This window comes from Somniosus microcephalus, chromosome 16, assembly GCF_052327205.1.
Source record: "Somniosus microcephalus isolate GS21.2 chromosome 16, FLI_Smic_1.0, whole genome shotgun sequence".
Lineage (NCBI taxonomy): Eukaryota > Metazoa > Chordata > Chondrichthyes > Squaliformes > Somniosidae > Somniosus > Somniosus microcephalus.
In genome coordinates, this window is record NC_141002.1 from 72397368 (window position 1) to 72423041 (window position 25674).

At 43.9% G+C, this 25674-nt stretch overlaps 1 protein-coding gene across 2 annotated transcripts in view; it reads right to left on the reverse strand.

The window, feature by feature from the left end:
- cand1 (cullin-associated and neddylation-dissociated 1) overlaps positions 1-25674 on the reverse strand; it is a 45548-nt gene that overhangs the window by 16684 nt on the left and 3190 nt on the right. Inside the window, exons 2-10 of one of the 2 annotated variants that reach the window (XM_086009239.1) lie at positions 14780-14923; positions 11872-12026; positions 8392-8515; positions 6195-6451; positions 5976-6081; positions 5533-5678; positions 4727-5019; positions 3149-3290; positions 378-1871 (exon numbers count right to left, since the gene is read on the reverse strand). In XM_086009239.1, coding sequence (XP_085865365.1) covers positions 378-1871; positions 3149-3290; positions 4727-5019; positions 5533-5678; positions 5976-6081; positions 6195-6451; positions 8392-8515; positions 11872-12026; positions 14780-14923 — 2861 coding nt within the window. Of the gene's footprint in view, positions 1-377; positions 1872-3148; positions 3291-4726; positions 5020-5532; positions 5679-5975; positions 6082-6194; positions 6452-8391; positions 8516-8694; positions 8797-11871; positions 12027-14779; positions 14924-25674 lie in introns of those variants that run through there. The other variant, XM_086009240.1, reaches the window with a different exon arrangement.

Sequence of the window (25674 nt, forward strand, 5' to 3'; positions counted from 1 at the left end):
AAGGATAGGGATGGAGTCGGTGGATAGGATCGAAGTACTACAATATCATGATTATTAACTTCCAATCCCCATTATTTCCCCTTTCCACTTTCTTTTCCAACATAGCTCTTTCTCCAATCACTGGCCACACATTTTCCCCATACCAGAATTGAGTACATTATACACTGAGGTGGTATTGATGGTTTTCTACATAACTAGTGACAGTAGTTGGTTACTACAATGTTATATAACAATAATTACAGATACTGAAATTATAATTTTTTCCCTTAAAGTAGCTACTTCACAAAAGTAGTTATTAAAACATGTACTATACTTGATATTAGAGTTCTAAACTAACTAAATGATTTTTCTAAATATGTTATGTATAAATAACCCACCTGACTCCAAGTACCCTTTAAGTCGTGGAAGTAATGTTTCTGGATCTATCAGAGTAAGTTTGCCCAGGCATTCTGCAACAACATTTCGAGTTCCTTCTTCTGCACATTCACAGTGTTTCAGCAGCAAATTCCAAATGTTTTCTACATATGGTTTGAGACCTCCAACTGAAGATGAGCTAATAATCTCTTTCAGAGAATGTAGGAGGAGGTATTGCCTTTTGGGTTGACTCGTTATTTCTTGCAGAACAAAAGGCAGGTACTCAGGAAGGTTTCCCACACTAATGCTTCCAAGAGCATAAGATGCTGCAGATTTAACCTCCTCACTAGAGGAAGAGAAAGCTTCTAAGATTACAGATTTAAGCTCAGTTTGCCCACTTAAGTCTATATGATGGCCAACCTCTCCAAGGGACAGCAAAGCCAAGAGTCGGATAGAATCAGTGGATCTAGAATTCTTCACATCCTGGATAAACTGCCCAACCACAGCAGGTCCTTCTTTGGGGCAGGCTCGGGTAAGTGCTGCTACACACTTGGCAATTGAGTAATAGGACTGCTTATGGGTCAATGCACTGCTTTGAGAATAAACTGGACCAGTTAGCATTCGTAACAACTCCATATAACCTAGATTTGCAGTTCCAGTCCCAACAAGAGCTTGGAAGAAATACAACATTGCACTGAGAGCGCCTCCTTGAAGTAGTGGGGACCGTACCAGCCCAATAAGCTCTGTAAGAATTGAACCACTGACTTTCGAAAGAGAAGATGGGTGCACCTTAGCCAAGGTTGTAAGAAAGCTTATGGCCATCTGTGACACGTGCATGTCACTTTCACTAATAAGAGGTGGAAGCTCCACTAGGACTGCTTCAATCATGGCAGGCGTCAGGCTGTCACTATAGTTCTTGATCAAGATATCCAAAGAAGAAAGGGTACTCAGCTTCAGTGCTCGCTGGTTCTTCCTCAAGAACGAGGCTAAAATTGGTACTCCCTCACTCAGCACTGGTCGCAGGTCAATCTTGAGAGAAGATCCAGCAATTAATGTCAAGGCTTTCACTGTTGTCAGTCTAGTAATTTCATTCTTCAGCCTCTCCAAGAAAATCTGCAGTGTGCTAGGTAAGTCACTGCCTAAATGGTCCCCAAGATTACAAATGATCTGTCCCATACAAGAGATAGCTCTCTCCTTCACCTCTTGATCAATGTCAGCAGCTTTCAAACGCTTGACAGTACAAGTGAATAAGTCATTTATGTACGGAGCAGCATCGAATGAATATAGATGATCTACCGGCCTTATTACTTTTACAAGCTGCTGAGTTACAAGAAGGGCTTCTGAAGTGATCTTGTAGAAAGGATCGCCCACACAAGCCACGACTGGTGGAACTAAGGCTTCTACATGAGGGTGGAAGACCTGAGGCGAGTGGTTACAAAGGATGACATACAAACATGAGAGAGCATCAATCTTTAGATTGGACGAGCTGGATTTATCATTCAAGGAAAAGATTATTCCTGCAAAACAAAACCACAAACAAACAGTCATAATGGCGTGGAATAAATGTTTTAAAAAAAATAATAATCTAAATTACATTTTCTACTAGTATCTCAAGTAACTATCCGAATGCAATTCCACAAAAGTACAGAAATGGTCATGCGAGGAAACACACCTGTAAATTTCATAATTTTTAAAAAGAATGGCCATTTGCTATTTTTGGTTAATTTACTGGCCAAAAGATTTTTTTTTTTTTTTTTTTGCAGTCAATCCTGCTTCAACAATTCGCTGCTGACAATACACTAATCCAAAATGTCACAAATTGCATGCAATACAAATATAAATACTGTATGCTTAAAACAAACTAATGTGTAGTTTAGAACAATTTTGTAAACCCATTATACTCTACTGGATCCAACACTAACATGCAGTAAACTGGGTTGAATCTGCAGGGGGAGGAATATTAATCAAGATTTATTTCTTCAATTTTAAATTTCCAGTCCCTTCAGCTGTCATTTTTCATCTGATTTCAAATGACTTCTCCTTACATCTACCATTTTGGGCCATCTGCTTTTAAATAAGCTTTCCCTGCATCCCTTCTACTAAACTAACTCCTTTCCTCAGCTCTATTCCACTTTCTTTGTCATTACTTGATGCCCTCAGATGTAAAAACTCCTTTTCCTATTTTCCTTCCTTTGCTGACCCTGTCCTAATTCTGCTTTGTGCTAGATTTCCTTTCCATGTTAACTTCCCTGTCTGCCCCATGCTGACAGTATAAGCCCTAGTCTAAATATGGAGTTCTAGTAAAAGCAATATACTGTAATAGAAAAAACTGGATAGTGAATAAAATAGCAATAAAATGAATATGAAACAATGTGTACGGACAAATGTTATTCCTGCATTTTCTGAATTACCATAGTACAACAACTTCATTTTATATAGCACCTTTAACGGAGTAAAACATCCCAAGGTGCTTCACAGGAGCGTTCTCAGATTAAATGTGACACTGAGCCACATAAGGCGATATTAGGGTAGGTGAAAGAGGTAGGTTTAAGGAGTGTCTTAAAAGGAGGAGAGAGGTAGAGTTCAAACCTGGCAAAATGCCATTCGTTGAATGCAAGATTGACTGGTTACTATAACAATTTGACATTAGAAGCCTCACATTCAGATAGAAAATGTCAGAGATAAAAATCTTCAAAATTCTATTCTATAGCTTCAGAAGAATATGCACGGTGCAACAATTTACAGAAATCTTAGAAAGCAACTTAACTAAAGAAAGAAAACATCAAGACTTTACCTGGAACAAGAAGTGGTACATGCTGAGTCAGAGCACCAGGCAACACATTCACCAGCTCGGTCAGCATGTGAAAGCAACACTGGCGGGTCTTCACACTTTTCTCTTTCATCTGCTTGTGTAAAGCTTTAACGATGTTGGGAACCTTTAAAGAAAGGGATTTAAGCAGCATCAGAATGATGTATTCCTTGTTTCCATGTTGCACTCTTAAAGATTTGAATACTATATAACTGAGTAGGAAAGAATAATTAAAAGGTATAGAAGTAAATCAAATGGTGAATGAAGTAACTAACTTCAATATACAATGATGTTTTGGGGGGGGGGGGGGGGGCGGGGGGAAGGTGGGAAGGGGGAAAAATTCAGTATCGCCCCGTTTGGGGCGCCATTAGCGGCCGTGCACAAAATTTAGCGCTTGGCGCTAATTTTTCGCCTTCGACAGCAAACTTGGCTTTTATCGCCCCTGTAGGTGATTGGAGCGCTAAATCAGGCACTTCACACCTGTCTTAAGGCGCAAAGGCCGAGGAGCAAGGCGCTATCTCAGAGCGTTGGCGAAGCAAGGAAGGGCAAATCAAAATAAACCTGCAAAGTGCTGCTCAGTATTCAAAACTCATTCACACAGCGTTGATTCTCTCCCGAAGTCTCTCTCTCTCAGAATGCGTGGTGCAAAAATGTCACCGACAAAAAAAGGCAGGAAGCAGTCGCCTTTAAATAGCGCTCCCCTGGTCCCTTTCTGACAGCATAACGCTCCCCTGAACCGGTTGTTGCTAGCGGTAGGCCGTCAGGCAGGGGGCACCACTCAATATCCGGTCCAGGGCGCTAAGCGCTCGACTGACGTCACGATCTGCCGGCGCAGGAGATCGTGGCGGTAGTGTTTAGCGCCGCTGCAAAATGTCTAGTTAATTTCGCGAGCGGTGCAAATATCGCCGCGCCCGGGCACTAGTTGCTTTGCGCCCCAATTGGCGCCCTCTTAAGGCGCTAACAGGAGGCGCAAACAACTGAATTTTTCCCCCAAGTCTTTCAAAATTAGCCAAGTGGGGAGAAAAGAAAATCATCATTTAAGAAACAGGAACATTCGTCTTTTCTAGTCACAATCAGTTCAGACATTATTTGATGCTTTTCAAAGATGGAATACAATCTAAAAAATTTTTTATTTTATTTTATTTTATTTTTTTTAAAGTGCCTATACTTCATCCAAATGAGGAAAACACGCTTTTTGCATGTAACACACACTGACCGCATGACACATACAACTTGGCAACAAACCAAGACCATGCTTAAACTGACCTTCAACCTAGTTTGACACAAAAACAAATTTTTAAAAAAGGCAGAGGTGACATTAACAGAGGACACAGATTGGGTGAAATGGGCAGCTACATAGAACTATGCACAAAGTTAAAATTAAGACAGCATTTTTATGACAATGATAGCAACAAGTTTCAATTTGAACTGGAAGATGTTTTTCAAAAATGTTGTGCAAAAAGAATGACAGAAACACTATATGAACATAGATTGATAACAGTATTTGTGATAAAGCCACAAAAAAGTGTCAGCTGTAATGGTAAATGCCACCTTCAAACTTACTTGATTTTGAAGCATGACTAAAGGGGTCTCCTCTTGTTCCATTGCATCCGGGTCAAGATGCCAGCTCTGAGCAGGCCTGGTCTGTTTCAGCAGTGAGAGATATGCATGGAAAACATCTGCTTTAACATTTTCTTCACGTTCCTTGAATCTGGCAATCAGCGCAGGAGATACCGTTTTATAAAACTCTGGTAGCATTTCGTGCCGAGTGCTGACCACACCATCTAAACACTTGGCAGCAGCACGTCGTACCTTCCAGCTCATATCATCATCATCACTGTACTCATCATCACTTCCTAGTAACAGGAAGGGGGAGGGGGTATAGAAACTTATTAAAAACTATTAATGTCTTTCAGCACAGCTGATATATAGAGCAAACGACCGCATAATGAAGCAGAGAGCAAGGAGAGAGAAATTCAGTTGGGATTTCCACTGATCACAATTGAGTAACTCATGCTGGAAAACTGCGCACACGTGGAAGTCAGATGAGGACAGGATCGAGCCCAGTTGTGATGACCCCTGTGGTTAAATAATCCACCAACACTCACTCTAGACTCTAAAATCGCCACTTAGATAATGAGCTACTAAAGGACTGAGTAAAAGTCCAAACTGTCAAGAAAATAAGGGAGTAGCTTTTTTAAAATTATGTAATACACAAAATATAGCTGCTCTATGAACTTGGATAGTCACTCTTCCTCAACAGTGCATTCCTTGAACATTCTAGGTTGCCTCACATATTTGTTTATCTACAAGCGTATCTCACAAGCTACTTAATACAAAGGATAGAGCATTGGTGCCAAGTTTTGTACCTTGATCATCATCATCTCCACCTTCGGATTCCATTGCAGTGTCATCGTCATCTTCATCATCATAATTATAATTGGGATCATAGGTTAAGTACCTCAGGCACAGGTTAATAATGGTAGTGACATGAAGAAAAACTTCCTTAGGGCACCTACGAAACATGACCAATGAACACGTGTTCCATAAATTAAATTAAAGTTAATAAATTAATAACATTTTCATCCAACACTTAATCACTCAAATTACTAGCTCAACCAGTCATGGGTATAAATTGTGTCCTGTATCTCCTATCCATAAGTATGTCAGATCAAACACAAACATAATCTTTAATTATAGTAATGGACCAAGTTGTAAAGAAACACTTCACATTTAGGCAAATGTTTATTTCACTGCTAACATTTTGGCTGCAATTTCTTTTCAGTTTAAAATTCCAAACATTACACTGTACCTTCTCACAAACGATTCAAAGGCTTGAATGCAGTATTCTCTCAGTTCATCATCCTCAACGCTGCAGAACTTAACGACTAACGGAATGATTTTCTCCAGATATTCCCCTAAAGAGAAATCAATCAAAAATTCAGAAATTCTCTCAAATAATAGCTTAAAAAGACTTTTATAAACTGGTGAAAGCATTTCAAAAAGGAAATTAAATGCAGATTCCTGTTACCTATTCGGTGTCCTGCCTGTCTGCTAATAGCAGCAATACACTGAATATAGGTCCTAGTTGTAGACATAGAGTCATTTTTGGCAAGCTCTGTCAACAAATGCTCAATCAGGTCAACAAAGACCAGGTTTCCGCAGCTCATAACAAGGTGACCAAGAGCAATGATAGTTCTCTTCCGAACAGCAAGCCGGGGACTGGTAAGCTGAGGAAGAAGGCAGTTCAAAATTGATGGATGGAAATTAACCAGCAGACCTCCTTGCCTGGAAAAAATAAAAAGATTCCAGTTATAGTTCCAACTCAAAATGGCCATTTTGGGTTAAACCCATCTAAAGTTTCTTTTTAATTCCAGGACCCAGCAGGCTCTGCCAGAAAGCGTCTTTTTTAAACATTGGTCAAAATCATGTAACAGTAACAAAGGGCAGATTTTTTTGGCCTGCGTTACTTACAGAAAAAATTCTGTTTTTTTTTAAAAAACAGTTTTGAAATAACTGAAGTAAAAATGGAAGCCGACATTCTTTGTCCAGTTTCGAAATGGAAGCCTGAAGACAAATTTGCCTCAGGACCAAGCTAGGGAGTTTGATCTGTAAATGAAATCAATTAGTCAAGATATGAGACTAATCATCAAATTATACACGGTCAAAGTATACACGTGATAGTCATTCTATGCATATTGCATTGAACTGTTTGTTTTTAATAAATGTAGTTGATTAACCGTTCTTTACTGAGAGGTCTGGAACATATAAGAAAAAAAAACTTGCATTTATATAGCGCCTTTCACGACCACTGGACGTCCCAAAGCTCTTTTCAGCCAATGACATACTTTTGAAGTGTAGTCACTGTTGTAATGTAGGAAACGCAGCAGCCAAATTTGCACACAGCAAGCTCCCACAAACAGCAGTATTATAATGATCAGATAATCTGTTTTTTATAGTGATGTTGATTGAGGGATAAATATTGGCTAGGACACCAGGGATAACTCCCCTGCTCTTTTTCAAAATAGTACCATAGGATCTTTTACGTCCACCTGAGCGACCAGACGGAGCCTGGGTTTAACATCTCATCCGAAAGATGGCACCTCCGACAGTGCAGCACTCCCTCAGTACTGCACTGGAGTGTCAGCCTAGATTTTTGTGCTCAAGTCTCTGGAATGGAGTATATAAAAAACGTCACAAGTAACCCGAACTGAAAATATTGAGAAGTCGATATCTCCCATTACTGTATCACATCAAGTAGTCTACGAAAGAGTGTTTCATTTAAAGGTCTTGCAGATTATCAGATTGTGCAAGAAATATATTCCAAAGAGGTTATTTTAACCCTTTGTGGATCAATTTTATCTGTTATTTTAATACTGTATTTTTAGTTTCTTATTGTACCATAGTAAGCATTATAGTCTGACTACGGTATTTACCTCCTTTTGGAAAGATAGGAGAATGTGGTGCACATCCCATGTGAGGTTTAGTGCTATATACCATGGTTAAGGAGTAATTATTGGTCCCACAGTACTCAGCATGCATAAAGCCACAGTATTAGGTCACACAGGATTGCTTACAGAAACTGCCTTTCTGTTGTGAGCACAAGTTAAAATTGTTGAGAGAAATCAGAAAGAAAACAAAAATATTACCAGTTTCTCAGTTGAATTACAGTATTGCCTTCCTGCTGTAACTTTCTATTTTAATCTTTTCACATAGAGTCAAGAGAAACATTCTCCCTTTCATCAAATAAAGCCGCCACGCTCCACTTCACTATTTTCTTAAAGCTACTTATCAACCTTGTATAAAATATAGGCTCATTTAAGTTCACTGATCTACACTTCAAAATGGCTACTTTTCTGCAGCACTTATTAATCTTTGCAGTTTATGCCAGGCTCCCTTAGGGTGGATTCTTACAACAGTTGTCCATAGCAAAATCTACTTTCTTCTCTCTACACCATCCCCCCACCCTGGTAATGTCACAAATCATCATGCACTACTAGAACTAGAACTGATGTGTGGCACAGAATGACAAGGCAGTAAATTAAATCTGCAATTCAGACACTCTCAAGCACAATTCATAAACACAAGTAGAACTCTAAAATTATGTTACTGCCTTAAACTCATTGACATCTCTAGGTTGTGCTTATAGTTTATTTTTCCTGCTTGTTACTATGGAGTATGAGCTGGACAAAATATGGACTCTTGACAAACATCAAAAGCCTAATTACCTGCTTAGCATATCCGCCATGATGTCCAGTGCTTCCAACTGAACCGAGACATCTTCCTGTTTGGCAATGGCACTAGTGAGACGTCCTGTGATCTTTTTACAAACATTAGCTGCCAAAGCAGATCCTAGAAAATAAATACAAATTCACAAATAGATCTCAGATAAATAACAAGGATGGGTTTTAAAGTACATTTGGTCACAGCCAAAAATGTTTTTTTCAAAGATACCATGTACCGTGTTAAAATAATTTGTCGCAGTCACGTTATGATACTACCATGTCAAAATATATGTCCTAAAAGCACACCTTTAAAACTGGTTTTCAGCCAGAGGCCAATTTCAGATGACATGGAATTCCATCGTGGGAAAATGGGCAAGTTCACTGATCAATATATATATTTTTTTAAAGCTACGAAAGAAATAACATAAACAGTATTAAGATTAAATGTAAAAAAAATTAAAATAGTAAAAACAGAATAAGAAAGATATGGGGGAAATTGAAATAAGCAGAGGACGTATTTGAAACGTTTCAAGTTTTTCTAGCAAAATCATTTCCAATGATAATACTGAGTAGCACTGTTTTCCAGTGGATTTCATCACAGAAAAACAAAACTTGTATTTATATAGCGCCTTTAACACAATGGCCCCGAAATTCCATTCCCTACGGGTGTGTACGCGCTGTGTACTCACCCGTAGGGCCAACGGAAGTGCCGGGTTCACGCATGCACTGCGCATGCGCTGGAAACCGGAACTTCCGTTCTCTGAAGAAAGGGGTTCGCAGGTCAAACACCTGCGCCGGAGAGGCAGCGCGTACGCCTGGAACTTCCGTTTTTTGCGAGGTTGATGCAGTCCGGCTAAGTCTGAAACAGCTGCGGCTGGAAAAGCAGGCGCAAGGCCTGCTTTTAACAAGGTAAGAGGTGAAACAAGTAAAAGTCAAAAAATATTTCCACAGATTTATCATTGTAAAATACTTTAAAGAAAGGTACGTTTATTTTTAGCCCCGTTAAAAACGAATTATTTTTTTAAAAATTTAAATTTGTTTAAAATAGTTAATTTATGTAATTTAGTCATTTTAAAAATGTGATTTAAAAAAAAAAATGTTGAATTTTACTTATGTTTTGGGTCTGATCTCTATTCATATGAATGGAGATTCCCATCTCTGATTGGCTCTCCATGGCCCACATGATCCCAGGGACGCTGCAAACTAGCTGTGCCCCGGGATACATGGGCCCTGCACACCGGCAGTTTGAAGAGGCACAGCAACGGAATTCTATGCGGGCCCAGAGCATTACGGTCGGCGCGGTTCATTTGTGCAGGTCGGGGGCTTCCTCCCGCAGGAAGCCTCCGACCGGAATTTCTGGGCCACCTTAAAATGTTCCCAAGGCACTTCACAGGAGCATTATAAAACAAAATTTGACACCAAACCACATTAGGAAATATTAGGGCAGATGACCAAAAGCTTGGTTAAAGGGGTAGGTTTTAAGGAGCGTCTTAATAGAGGAAAGAGAGGCAGAGAGGTTTAGGGAGGGAATTCCAGAACTTAGGGCCTTGGCAGCTGAAGGCACGGATACCAATAGTTGAGTGATTAAAATTGGGGATGCGCAAGAGGCCAGAATTACAGGAGCACAAATATCTCGGAGGGTTGTAGGGCTGGAGGTGCGTGCAGCTGCCTCTGCTCATCTCCCACTCGCTGATTATTGTACTTCTCGTCCTTTCCTCTGTGCCACTCATACACTTTCTTGCGATATAGGTTTCTAGTTGTTTATCTATAATCCTGTCTCACTCATAACTGTCATACGTTCTTCATATTATTAATCAACATTATTCATTATTTTACAATGGAACATTGCAGTTTTATTTATTAAAGAAATGTAACCTATTTTCACATTAGATTGGCTTTCTGATCCAGAATAATACCAGGACTTAAAGGTCAAATTACGAGGATAGGTTGCATAAACAACAACAACTTGTATTTATATAGCGCCTTTAACGTAGTAAAGCATCCCAAGGCGCTGCACAGGAGTATTATCAAAAAATTTGACAGTGAGCCACACAAGGAGCTATAATGGTAGATGAGGTAGGTTTTAAGGAGTGTCTTAAAGGAGGAAAGAGGGGTAGAGACGCGGAGGGGTTTCGGGAGGGAATTCCAGAGCTTAGATAATGGTGGAACGATTGAAATCAGGGATGCTCAAGAGGCCAGAATTGGAGGAGCGTAGATATCGTAGCTTATATTCCCCTGACTTTAAAAGGTTGAGGGGTTAATCCAAAACAAGGGAGCATAATCTTAAAATGAGAGCTAGGCCATTCAGGAGTGAATCAGGAAACAGGTTTTCACACAAAGGGTATTAGAAATCTGGAACTCTCTCCTCAAAAGGCTGTGAATGCTGGGTCAACTGAAATTTTCAAGACTTAGAGCGATAGATTTTTGTTAGGTAAGCATATCAATAGCTATGGAGCAACAGCAAGTAAATGGAGTTGAGATACAGATCAGCCATGATCTAATTCCATGGCAGAACAGGCTCGAGGGACTGAATGACCTACTCCAGTTCCTATGTAGGTGCCTCTGTAATAATCAGAAAGTTCTTCTCTGACGGTGAGAATGTTACAGAAGTTAAGATTGTATAACCATACCAACCAGATACAGGCAGATATAAGTGTATCACTTAGATAGGCAAATTTCCCTGAGATCAAAGGGGGCGAAATTAAAACCAGCTAGTCCAGATACAGAGGGAGAATTTACCCAGGATCACTTCCACAGACAGAGTTTCATCACTTTGAGGTCTCAGAAGGCTAACACCATTTTCCCCAGAGGAAGACAAGGCAACAGCTGTCTGCCCCAGCTCATAAGGACAATGTCGTACAAGTTCTGAAAACATTGCTAACTACAAGCATGCAGACTTCAATATATTCAATAAACTGCCTATCTAATGTTAACTTGTCAGCTATCTAAAGAGTGTAATCTTAAATTAAACGTACCAATTTACATCAATCTCAGACACTGATCTTAACTGTAAATTTATAATCAGCAAGCAATTAATGCTAAATTGTTGTGACATAACTGAACTGCCTTTGTAACTTATTTATTTTGTCAGTTAACCCGATTTACTAATTATTTCCATACTTAATGTATAAGTTTAATTGCTGCCATCTACAATTCTAAGGTTAATAAATAATTGTTAGTTAATTATTTTAATGTTGGGCTTCTTTGATGATTGATAAAAAAAATGTTAATTTAATTACATACATAGTAGCTTTCTTGGATCTTGAAGGGAGGTTGGTGATGTAAATGCTAATATAATCTGAACTGGTTGGGTTCAGCAAGCCAAATGTGTGCATTATTCACTCCTAGGCGGGATGGTAAACCCAAAAGGTTCCTTGACAAAGAGTTAAGGTGACGGGTTGTGGATTTAACTCGTGCCCTTGATAAATAATCTTGTCAGTATGTACATTCCAGTGGCAATATTTTTATGAAGTATAAACTCACCACTAGAAGCTGGAGGTAGCTCTCCAATTACCGTTTTCAGTCCAATGCTGGAAATGTCTCGTAGTTGTTCCTTGTCTGACAGCATATTGGTACACAAGGTATCCACAATTGTCTCCACCTGATATTCCTTCACCTTACTGACCAATGGCCCAAGACTGAAGGACAAAATATTTATTTACATACTTAAAACTGAGCATAAATTGGCACACACTGAAAAGCAAGTTCCTGATACATGCATATTTAAATCTGGAGCATACATTTTAATGACACATCGATTAGATTTTTTTTTAAGCCGAACAGAGACTGCTCTTTCCACAACCTGGTTTACTACTCACATTTCCTCGTGAGGATGCCTGAGATTAGTACTGCTATTACTGAACTTTAATGATACTGATAATTTTATTTTTCTTCTACAAAACAATTATGTTTATGGAAGTGACTATAAAGGTTTGTCAAAACACATGGGTGGCAATAAGTCACAAAACAGTAACTCAATCAAGTCCTCCTCCCCCAGAAGTTCCTCCCTACAAAGCCAGTTGCTCAGCACACAGAGGAAGCAGTCACTAACATTAGTTGTGTGGTTTCCAACACAGGCTTGGTGGATAGAATGGCCTCCTTCTGTGTTGTAAAATATTATGACTAAAGATCATAGGTTGTAAAAAGATGACAAATGTATATACACATATATACAGTAAGGCGGGGCTGGTAAGTTGTCTCAAACTGTTTTGTAAGGCCAAGAACATTATAACATGCAATGTAGAATATTATTCGGGTGCTATAGTGTGCCTTTGAGACCACACAGTGCAGTTTTAAAAAGTAAACATAATGCTCATGCTCTGCTCAGATCAACATAGATTACACTGATGTTTTATTTAATGATACATATTAAACATATACATTGCATGCTTGATTACAAACATGAAGCATTATATTTACAGGATTATAGATTAATGTTGTGCTGTACTGAGTCAGAGCACATCGATATACATAATGATGCAATAGATTGAGCTCACTTTTTTTATATATATATATATATTAAAATGTGGTGCATTCTTACTCAAGACAGACTGGCATATTATTAGCAATATTAATGCCACAAGCATATATTAAGGCTTCCACCCAGACACTCACCGGGCATTGCCATATTACTTACCTTTGTGTATGTCAGCTATTGCTCACAGCACATTTGTGAGATGAAAAATGAGAACAAAGTGAACAGTAGGAGGGGCTTTGTGTTAAAAAGCAGTGTAACCTGCTCTACTGAAGGTGGTGGGTACCATTACTTATTGTAATTTTGCAGTCGGAGCTGGCTGATCGCTCTTGGTTCTGGCTGTGGTTTTAAGTCCACACTTGTACACTCTTGTAGACAAGACAGTAGTTGTGGAAGTGTAGTTCCGTCATTTACCTGAAAGGGGCTCCGTGTGGTTATGGTGCCACTCCCATCATGACAGTGTTCTCAACATTTAGAATCATCGAATGATACCGCACAGGAGGCCGCCATTCGGCCCATCGTTCCTGTGCCGGCTCTTTGGTACAGTTATCCAATTAATCCTACTCCCCTGTTCTTCCCCGTAGCCCTGTAATTTTTCCCTTCAAGTATTTCTCCAATTCTCTTTTGAATGTTACTATTGAATCTGCTTCCACCACCCTTTCAGGCAGTGAATTCCAGATCACGACAACTCGCTGTGTAAAAAAATGTTTCCTCATGTCACCTCTGGTTCTTTTGCCAATCACCTTAAATCTGTGTCCTCTGGTTACCGACCTTGGTTAAGTGACCATATTTCTATGTAATTACTGTTACATTGAAATATGGTATGGTAATGGTTTGATACAAGTGTTCTGTTTGTGATAATGTGGATCAGTTGACAAGTGTACATAAGCTATAGGTTAGGATATAAAAGGGGGGAAAAACAGCCTACAAATACCCAGAAAACAAAGGAAAATACAGGAGAGAAAATAATGAAACATCAGTTTTCTAAGAGTGACATATGATAATAAAAAGAGGACATTTTAGACACAAAAATGAATTGTACAGGCAAGCTAAATCAAATGGCAAGTTACTAATTTTTGATGTTTTCTATAATCTTCGGGAGCTTTATTTTATAACTCAAAACTATTTAGGGATTACTCTGCTGTACCGCTGCCATTTTCCAGGGCCTGTCCTATCAAGCTGTATGTGGGCAAGCACATATAAATAATGGTGCTGGAACCATACCTTACATGCGCCCACTTAGAACACTGGAAGTAGGGGTCACCTCTTAGGCCCCAGCGTCCAGCATTCAAAAGGTCACTGGAAGCAATCTTGAGCCATCGAGAGAAGGGCCTGTACAAGAACTATTCGGGCACGGCCATGTCCAGGGCCCAAGACCAGAATTAATCATTTTCAGCGCTCATTTTTCCCCTTCAGGGATTTTGGTAGCACCCATCCCCGAGGCTCAGACTGACCCAGCAAAGGCTGTGGAGCCTGTCTCCCACACATAAGTAATGCCAGGGCAGAAATACGACTTTAGTTCAGGGGAGCATCTCTGGGGCAGGCCATACTCCCACCCAGCAGCAGATACCACCCAATTAGAATGCTAGAGCCTCTTCTGTGTAGTCTCGCACACAAGATATGGCCTGTGTAGTCTCGCACACAAGATATGGCCATTTAACCAAAGTACTGAAGGATATTGAATGCCAGAATCATATCCCAACTAGAGCCAATGTCTTCAAGAGAGGGAGAGAAAAACAGCAGAGAAAGAAAAAAAATGAACCACTGTAGCTTCATTTAAGCACCCAAATGTGGTTGAAAACAAAATAAACGCTCCATTAATTCTGCACAGTGCTTCCATACCTCAACCAGTAAGTGCAGGCGAGACAATAATTACAATATATCTATCAGCTGTGCAAATTGAGAATATACTTTTACCATTTAACGGCAAGGTTCTGCACTTCACCATTCTTGTCTTCCAGTAACTTCAAGATCATCTTGACCACCTTTCGTTCACTGTCATCATCCAACTTAATAGAGTCCTTCTGCAATTCTGTCATCAAGTCATTGGTAGCCATGAATCTGAAAAGTATACAAATGAAATGCAATTTTGTTACAAAAAAGGAGTTTCATATTAACAATTCTGTTATTACTCAATAGTATGTGCTTATTTTTGCAAAGACAGTGACTGGCAAAAGATGCCACAGAAAATGATTGAACACGGTATATTTTCCACTCCGCAGCAACAGCACGATTTTACTCAACAGCAAAAATCTATTCAAATAATGATTCTGCTACTTTAGTACTGAAAAGAGGAATGAACGCTGAACAAATATTTTGTAAGTCTTTACAGTAGAGGACACTAAGAATATCCCAACACTGGACAAACAGGGGGCTCTGGGGGGGGGGGGGGGGGGAGGAGCTAAACACGATCAAAATCACTAAGGAAGTGGTACTCGGTAAAATAATGGGACTCAAGGCGGATAAATCACCTGGACCTGATGGCTTACATCCTAGGGTCTTGAGGGAAGTGGCGGTAGGGATTGTGGATGCATTGGAAATAATTTTCCAAAACTCCCTGGACTCAGCAAAGGTCCCGGCAGATTGGAAAACTGCTAATGTAACACCCTTATTTAAAAAGGGTAGTAGGCAGAAGGCTGGAAACTATAGACCTGTTAGCCTAACATCTGTGGTTGGTAAAATGTTAGAGTCCATTATTAAGGAAACAGTAACGGGACATTTGGATAAACATAATTTAATAGGACAAAGTCAGCATGGTTTTATGAAGGGGAAGTCACGTTTGACAAATTTGCTTGAGTTCTTTGAGGAAGTAACATACAGGGTGGATAAAGGAGAACCAGTGGACGTAGTGTATTTAGACTTCCAAAAGGCATTTGACAAGGTGCCACACAAAAGATTATTGCTCAAGATAAAAAATCACAGGATTGGGGGTAATATTCTGGCGTGGGTGGAGGATTGGCTCTCTAACAAAAAGCAGAGAGTTGGGATAAATGGTTCATTCTCAGACTGGCAATCAGTAACTAGTGGTGTTCCGCAGGGGTCAGTGCTGGGTCCCCAACTCTTTACAATCTATATTAACGATTTGGAGGAGGGGACCGAGTGTAACATATCAAAGTTTGCAGATGATACAAAGATGGGAGGGAAAGTAGTGAGTGAGGAGGACATAAAAAACCTGCAAAGTGACAGACAGGCTAAGTAAGTGGGCAGAGATTTGGCAGATGGAATACAATACTGGAAAGTGTGAGGTTATGCACTTTGGCAGGAAAAATCATAGAGCAAGTTATTATCTTAATGGCAAGAAACTGGAAAGTACTGTAGTACAAAGGGATCTGGGGGTCCTGGTGCACAAAACTCAAAAAGTTAGTATGCAGGTGCAGCAAGTGATCAAGAAGGCCAATGTAATGTTGGCTTTTATTGCTAGGGGGATAGAATATAAAAACAGGGAGGTATTGCTGCAGTTATACAAGGTATTGGTGAGACCGCACCTGGAATGCTGCATACAGTTTTGGTGTCCATACTTAAGAAAAGACATACTTGCTCTCGAGTCAGTACAAAGAAGGTTCACTAGGTTAATCCCGGGGATGAGGGGGTGGTTATATGAGGAGAGGTTGAGTAGATTGGGACTCTACTCATTGGAGTTCAGAAGAATGAGAGGCGATCTTATTGAAACATATAAGATTGTGAAGGGGCTTGATCGGGTGGATGCGGTGAGGATGTTCCCAATGATGGGTGAAACTAGAACTAGGGGGCATAATCTTAGAATAAGGGGCTGCTCTTTCAAAACTGAGATGAGGAGAAACTTCTTCACTCAGAGGGTGGTAGGTTTGTGGAATTTGCTGCCCCAGAAAGCTGTGGAAGCTACATCATTAAATCAATTTAAAACAGAAATAGATAGTTTCCTAGAAGTAAAGGGAATTAAGGGTTACGGGGAGCGGGCAGGAAATTGGACATGAGTCTAGGTTCGGAATGGTCATGGCCCTGTGGGTAGTGGAGCGGGCCCAGGGGCCGTGTAGCCTGGCTCTGCTCCTACTTCTTGTGTTCTAATTCTGTGTTAGATTTCAGGAGATGGTTTTATTCCTGTTCCTGGCTGGGGTGGAGATCGCCTTTACAGAAGGTAAGTACTGTAGAAAATATAGGGACAGAGTGATCTCCTGGACGAGTTTCGATCGCTAGATGGGTCGGAGAGGAATTTCCCAGATTTTCTCTCCCAAATTGGCCATTGGGTTTTTTAATCTGGTTTTTCACCTCTCCTGGGAGATCACATGGGTTCGGGTGGGATGGAGAGTGATAGTATATTTGAGGTTAGGATCAGATCAGCCATGATCTTATTGAATGGTGGAGCAGGCTCGAGGGGCCGGTTGGCCTACTCCTGCTCCTATTGCTTATATTCTTATGTGAACTTGCATTTATATAACACTTTTTACAACCTCGACATCCCAAAGCACCTCAAAGCCAATGAAGTACCAGGACAATTTTAACACAGCTCAGACAAAATGCAAGACTCTTCAACATTATCAAAGCAATACATTTAACCTATCAACCCAACTGCAATCCCTTTCCACTAATGTAAGCCTTCTAGTTCTCTCCCGTTACCTGACAACAGCCTTGGTCCAAATATGGACACACTAGCTGAATTCCAGAAGTGAGATGAGAGTGACTGTCCTTGACATCAAGGCAGCTTTTAACCGAGTGTGACACCAAGGAGCCCGAGTAAAACTGCACTCAATGGGGATCAGGGGAAATACTCCAGTGGCACAAAGGAAGATGGTTGTGGTTGTCAGGAGGCCAATCATCTCAGCCCCAGGACATTGCTGCAGGAGTTCCTCAGGACAGCATCCAAGGCTCAACTATCTTCAGCTGCTTCATCAATTACCTCCACTCCATCGTAAGGTCAGAAGTGGCGATGAGGGAGGGCGATGATTACAGTGTTCATCTCCATTCGCAATTCTCAGATAATGATGAAGTCCATGCCTGCATGCAGCAAGATCTGGACAACATCTAAGCTTGGGCTGATACGTGGCAAGTAACATTCGCACCAGCAATGACCATCCCCAACAAGAGAATCTAGCCACCTCCTCTTGACATTCAATGGGCATTACCATCGCCAAATTCCCCACCATCAACATCCTGGGGACACTCGACTAGACTAGCCACATAAATATCGTGGCTACTGGAGCAGGTTAGGGGCTGGGTATTCTGTGATGAGTGTCTCCCCTCCTGGCTCCTGAAAGTCTTTTGACCACCTACAAGACAAGTCAAGCATGTGACAGAATACTCCCCACTTCACTGGATGGGAACAGCTGCAATAACACACAAGAAGCTTGACACCATCCAGGACAAAGCAGCCCATCCACCACCGGCGTACCATGGCTGCAGTGTGTACTGCAAGTTGCTATGGTTTCTACAGCAGCACCTTGCATCCCACAACCTCTACCACCTAGAAGCTCAAGGGCAGGAGATGCATAGAAGCTTATCACATCCAAGTACCCCTCCAAGTCACACACAAACCTGACTACAATTGTACAATCAAAGAGCACAGGCGTAGGCCATTCGGCCCATCATGCCTGTGCTGGCACTTTGAGCTGTACAATTAGTCCCACTCCGCTGCTCTTTCCCCAGAGCCCGGCAAGGTTTTCCTTTTCAAGTATCCAATTCCCTTTTGAAAGTTACTATTGAATCTGCTTCCACCACCCTTTCAGGCAGTGCATTTCAGATTATAACTTGCTGCATATAAACATTTCTCTTCCTCTCCTGCCTTGTTCATTTGCCAATTATCTTAAATCTTTACCCTCTGGTTACCGACCCTCCTCACAGTGGAAACTGTTTCTCCCTATGTACTCTATCAAAACGCCATATAATTTTGAACACCTTGCTTAAATCTCCCCTCAACCTTCTCTGCTCCAAAGAGAACTTCCCTCTTGGGGCGCTACTACTCAATTTCGGCCGTGGGGGCACTAATTTTTCCAGGGTGCTAAGTTAGCGCCACAAAGAGGGCACGACACAATTCCCCCACCCCCCAGGTCTCTCTGTTCTTGCAGTATATCCAGTAACCCCCCCTGAGAAGTCTGTGTGTACATTAGTTCAGGACAAGAATGGGCCAAGATGTAAAACCCTCCGCAATCACATAGCCCGGTAACACTCATTGCTAAGCTTACACATGAAGAATATGTTTTTTGGGTGAGATACTGCAAGGTGACTGGTAACTGTGGAACTATAACTTGTAAGAGGGGTGAGGAGCAAAATTGGTGGGAAATACAAAGTACAATGCTTTGACAGGTGAACCAGGGGGAGAGGGGAGAGGGAGGGACGGAGACGGAGAGAGGGAGGGACGGAGGGGGGGGGGGGGGGGGGAGGAGAAGGAGGGGGGGGGGGGAGGAGAAGGAGGGGGGGGAGGAGAAGGAGGGGGGGGAGGAGAAGGAGGGGGGGGGAGGAGAAGGAGGGGGGGAGGAGAAGGAGGGGGGGAGGAGAAGGAGGGGGGGGGAGGAGAAGGAGGGGGGGAGGAGAAGGAGGGGGGGGAGGAGAAGGAGGGGGGGGGGAGGAGAAGGAGGGGGGAGGAGAAGGAGGGGGGGAGGAGAAGGAGGGGGGGAGGAGAAGGAGGGGGGGAGGAGAAGGAGGGGGGAGGAGAAGGAGGGGGGAGGAGAAGGAGGGGGGGGGAAGGAGGGGGGGGAGGAGGAGGAGGAGGAGGGGGAGGAGGGGGGGGAGAGGAGGAGGAGGGGGGGAGAAGGAGGGGGGGGAGAAGGAGGGGGGGAGGAGAAGGAGGGGGGGAGGAGGAGGGGGGGAGGAGGAGGGGGGGAGGAGGAGGGGGGAGAAGGAGGGGGGGAGAAGGAGGGGGGGGAGAAAGGGGGGGAGGAGAAGGAGGGGGGGAGGAGAAGGAGGGGGGGAGGAGAAGGAGGGGGGGGGAGGAGAAGGAGGGGGGGGGAGGAGAAGGAGGGGGGGAGGAGAAGGAGGGGGGGAGGAGAAGGAGGGGGGGGAGGAGAAGGAGGGGGGGAGGAGAAGGAGGGGGGGAGGAGAAGGAGGGGGGGAGGAGAAGGGGGGGAGAGGAGAAGGGGGGAGGAGAAGGGGGGAGGAGAAGGGGGGGGAGGAGAAGGAGGGGGGGGAGAAGGAGGGGGGGGAGAAGGAGGGGGGGAGAAGGAGGGGAGGGGGGGAGAAGGAGGGGAGGGGGGGAGAAGGAGGGGGGGGAGAAGGAGGGGGGAGAAGGAGGGGGGGGAAGGAGGGGGGGAGAAGGAGGGGGGAAGGAGGGGGGGGGGGAGAAGGAGGGGGGGGGGAGAAGGAGGGGGGGGGAGAAGGAGGGGGGGGGGAGAAGGAGGGGGGGGGGGAGAAGGAGGGGGGGGGGGGAGAAGGAGGGGGGGGGGGAGAAGGAGGGGGGGGGGAGAAGGAGGGGGGGGGGAGAAGGAGGGGGGGGAGAAGGAGGGGGGGGGGAGAAGGAGGGGGGGGGGGAGAAGGAGGGGGGGGGGAGAAGGAGGGGGGGGAGAAGGAGGGGGGGGGAGAAGGAGGGGGGGGGAGAAGGAGGGGGGGGGAGAAGGAGGGGGGGGAGAAGGAGGGGGGGGAGAAGGAGGGGGGGAGAAGGAGGGGGGGAGAAGGAGGGGGGGAGAAGGAGGGGGGGAGAAGGAGGGGGGGGGGAGAAGGAGGGGGGGGAGAAGGAGGGGGGGGGGGGAGAAGGAGGGGGGAGAGAAGGAGGGGGGGAAGGAGGGGGGGGAGAAGGGGGGGGGGAGAGAAGGAGGGGGGGGAGAGAAGGAGGGGGGGGAGAGAAGGAGGGGGGGGAGAGAAGGAGGGGGGGAGAAGGAGGGGGGGGAGAAGGAGGGGGGGGGAGAAGGAGGGGGGGGGAGAAGGAGGGGGGGGGAGAAGGAGGGGGGGGGGAGAAGGAGGGGGGGGGAGAAGGAGGGGGGGGAGAAGGAGGGGGGGAAGAAGGAGGGGGGGAAGAAGGAGGGGTGGGGAGAAGGGGGGGTGGGGGAAGGAGGGGGGGTGGGGGAAGGAGGGGGGGTGGGGGAAGGAGGGGGGGTAGAAGGGGCGGCTAGGATTCAGAGGGAGACTGAATCCCGGCAATCGGCACAAGCCGAGAGGACTCGGGCCGCAGCCCAGCAATCGGCACAGCCGAGGGGACTCGGGCCGCAGCCCAGCAACCGGCACAGCTGAGGGGACTCGGGCCGCAGCCCAACAATCCAGCACGGGAAAGGCCCGAGGAGCCAGGCCATCAGGCACAGAGACCTCTGAGGAGAAGGGGAGCAACCAGAAGGCTCGCAACCAAGACCGTGAGTACAGGGCCCAGGGAGGGAGGCCCAGGGAAAGGTCCGAGGAGCCAGGCCGAGACAGAGGCCCAGAGACCTCTGAGGGGGAGGGGAACAGCCCGAAGGCACCGGGAAACAGCGGCTCACAGACTCAGACCTGAGAAGGGTGAACCCAGGAGCCGAGGCCCAGGGACCACGGGGTCGGAGAGGGGGACCGGGAAAGGTCGCGAACAGGGAGAGGGAAACACCAAACCCGGGGCCCCCAGAAAAGCTTATTCTAAGATCAACAATACTTTACCAAAAATGAGCGAATCAGAAGATCCACAACAGCCCCCGAGGGACACTGAGAGCAACCGCTTCCAGATTCCCCCCAACACCGCAAAAAAGGCTATAAAAGCGATCAAGCATGATCAGATGAGAGAAAAACCAGAAACTCTTTTTGCTGACTGGTACAATGGGACAAAAAGTAACCTCATTTTCTACTCAGATCAGCCAGCGGCTTGGATCACAGCAATAAAATCACACTATACCAGTGTTAAGCTAGAAAATACCGCAAATGGGTCCAAAATGATAATTAACACACCAGGAGACAGGGCAACCACGACTGTCAACGCGTACAATACCGGAACAATATTAGTGCAAGGCAACCTCGACAAATTTGCAACGGCCTTCAGGAAACTGAAAGGATTAACTAAGAGGGGAAGGAACAGCCCCAGAGTGGCCCGCACTCCCCCCAACATTGACAACTTATCTGGAGTAAATCTGCCTGGTCAGGAGGTGAACGAGCCACACAGTTCAAACCAGACACTAACCCCGGGGACCCACAGCCACACGATACAACTGACAAACCCCAGCATAACTACCAGGTAGGAGGAAGCCACACATAGTCCCCCTACCAATCCCAGCTCACCAAGAGAAGAACAGCATAGCCAGGAAGTGAGTGAGCCTTCCAGGGCCGACCAGACACATACCCCGGGATCACTCAGCCAGATACAACTAAAAGATAAATTTAATCAACTAGAGATAGAGATGGTTAAACTTAGAGAGGAGTTCCTCAAAATGAATCACGAACAAAAGCAGGAGAGGGAGAGACACAAGAGAGAGTTGAATCTACTTGAGAACCAGGTGAATCTACTTAAGAATCAGGTGAAAGCAGCTGCAGGAAAAAGAGAGCCATAGAGGAGAGATAACACCATTAGACCAGCAACCAGAGGCTAGAGATAAGACAAGACAGAGCCGGACGGAACGGCTGCACTCCCACACGGAACAAAAGCAACAGACACACAATACAAGGGGTGCCACACAGACCGACCAGCATACTGATTCGCAATCTTCCCCCACCACCGTGGAACCACAAGCGAGCCGCTCACAAGAGGTACGCACACACCAGACACCCCAGCCCAGCACACACACTATGAGTCCATGCGAAAGCCACCAGACAGTAAACACAAACAAGGCTGACGTCGTAATACTCATAGACTCAAATGGGAAATTTCTATGGGAGAAAAAGCTCTTCCCTAGAAGTAAAGTAGAAAAGATTTGGTGCCCAACAACAGACAGAGCCATGGGATGGCTGACTAAAGCCAGATTAGGCTCCCCCCAACACATAATAATACACACGGGCACAAATGACCTAAAGGCCAAACAGAAAGAGGTAGCAACATCGCTCAGAGCAATGATTAGGAAGGCAAGCAGTACATTTCCAAACACTAGAATCACTGTTTCCACAATATTGCCGAGAACAGACTTCAACAACAACACAATTCATGAGATAAATGCCAGCATAGCAAGAGACTGCGAATCAAACCACAACGTACACCTGGCCCAACACCCCACCCTCGATGAGGAATGTCTTTACGACCACGTCCACATCCAAAGGAAAAGAATATCGATCTTTGCTAAAGCCCTGAAGGACGTCGCTTTTAACCGGGTCCATACCCAGACTCCAAGAGGACCCCCCCCCGACCACCAGAGATCAGCGGGGTACATATCAGGACCACTACAAAGACCACCACCACACCAACCGAGACCAGAGAGGATCCCCATGCACAACAACATCAGACCTGCACCACTCCTGTCCCACAGGGGAACTGGACCGCTCCCAGCCAGACAGAGGGAGAGATGCACAGGACGTACGCAATACCTCAGACAGAGACAATCCATTAAGAGACAATAAGCAGATGTGCAGCAGCATCTACTACTGCCTTATGGATCAAGGACTAATTAATAGAAAAAACTGTAACCAAATAGTATTAACTTTTATAGACAACCGAGATGATCTTTTTTTCCCACACTTAGACACGACAAACACGTACCACTCTTTAACCTATCATAGTAAAAGATCAAACTTAACATGAAATCCTTATATATTTCGACCTGGAATATCCAAGGTCTACGCTCTTCGGTGCTAGACGTGAAGAGTAGGACCCCAGAGTTCATAGATGAAACTAAAGATCTAGATATTATCATTTTACAGGAAACTTGGTATAAAGGAAAAGGACACACTGGCTGTCCCCAAGGGTACACTGAGCTGGTGGTCCCCTCCAATAAATTACCAAGTGTAACCCAAGGCAGAGACTCCAGAGGCATACTGATCTGGTTTAAAACAGAACTTAAGAATTACATCAAATTTATAAAAAAGGGCGAAAACCACATGTGGCTCAAAATTGAGAGGGAGATTATCTCAAACACCCAAGATGTTTACATTTGCGCACTTTATATCCCTCCAATGGATTCCCCGTACTTTAAAGAGGACACCTTCTCCAACATGGAGGGGGAAATTATCCAATACCAGGCCCAGGGGAACGTGTTGATCTGTGGGGACCTCAATTCAAGAACGGGCGAAGAACCAGACTTCACCAATAATCAGGGAAACAATTACGTATTCGGGAATAACCACTTTGACATCCCTTCCCTTCCATACAGGCATAACTGCGACAAGCAGACAAATACCAACGGAAAACAGCTACTACAGCTCTGTCGAAACCTGGGTCTGTACATTGTCAATGGTAGGTTCATAGGAGACCTCCTAGGAAGATCGACCTATTGCTCACCTCTTGGCTGCAGCACAGTAGACTATATGATTACAGATTTGGACCCATCCTCTTTCAGAGCATTCACAGTCAAACCACAAACAACACTGTCAGATCACAGTCAAATTACTATGTATCTCAAAAAGACAGAAACAAACAACATAGAAACACAACCCAGTAAACTGTACAACACCAAAAAATCGTACAGATGGGCCAAAAACGACACGGAAAAATATCAGAAAACAATTAGCAATGCATCAACTCAAGCTCTCTTGGACACCTTTCTGGATAACATATACACTCACAATAAAGAAGGCGTAAACCGGGCAGTAAATAACCTAAACAATATTTTTGATAATTTGGCAACAAGTGCAAACTTGAAAGCCCACAAGAACAAACCCAAAACAAAAAACTATGAAAAATGGTTTGACCCAGATTGCCATAACATGAGGAAAAAAACTTAGAAAAATATCAAACCAAAAACACAGACATCCAGAAAACGAGGAATTACGCCTTACTTATTGTCAGACACTAACACAATACAGAAACACACTCAGAACCAAAAACGAGCAATATATTAAGAATACACTCAGCTACATGGAGGAATCCATTGATTCCAATTGTTTCTGGGACAACTTGAATACACTACACAAAAAACAACACGACGAATTGGCCATTCAAAATGGGGACACATGGGTAAACCACTTTGAAAAATTATACCAGAAAAACACACTAAGGCCAGAGCAACACCAAATATGCAAAAAACTGGAAAAGCTAGAAATGGCCATAAAAGATAACCAAAACCCACTAGACTCCATAATAACAGAAAAAGAACTTTTTGAAAAACTCAAGGACCTGCAACCAGGAAAAGCTTGCGGGACAGACGGCATACTAAACGAGATGATTAAACACACAGACGACAAAATGAAACTGGCTATCCTAAAACTCTTCAACTTGGTTCTGAGTGTCGGTTATTTCCCTGATATCTGGAACAAAGGACTCATAACACCCATATACAAAAGTGGGGACAAAGTCGACCCAAACAACTATCGAGGCATCTGTGTAAACAGTAACCTGGGGAAGGTATTCTGTAGCATCATAAACAAAAGACTTATAAACTTCCTTGAGGAGCACAATGTCTTGAGTAAAAGCCAAATTGGATTCCTGCCAAACTATAGAACATCAGATCATATCTTCACCCTACAGACCCTAATTGACAAACACGTTCACAATAACAAAAGCAAAATCTACGCATGCTTTATAGATTTCCAGAAGGCTTTCGACTCCATCTGGCATGACGGTTTATTCCTGAAACTTATCGAAAGCGGGGTAGGGGGAAAAACATATGATGTAATTAAATCAATGTATACAAACAACAAATGTGCAGTTAAAATTGGAGACAAACAAACAAAATACTTCCCACAGGGGCGGGGGGTGACGCAGGGCTCGCCAATCTCACCGACACTCTTTAATATTTACATAAATGAATTGGCAAAACTACTTGAACAATCTACAGCACCCGGCCTCACCCTATATGAATCCAAGGTTAAATTCC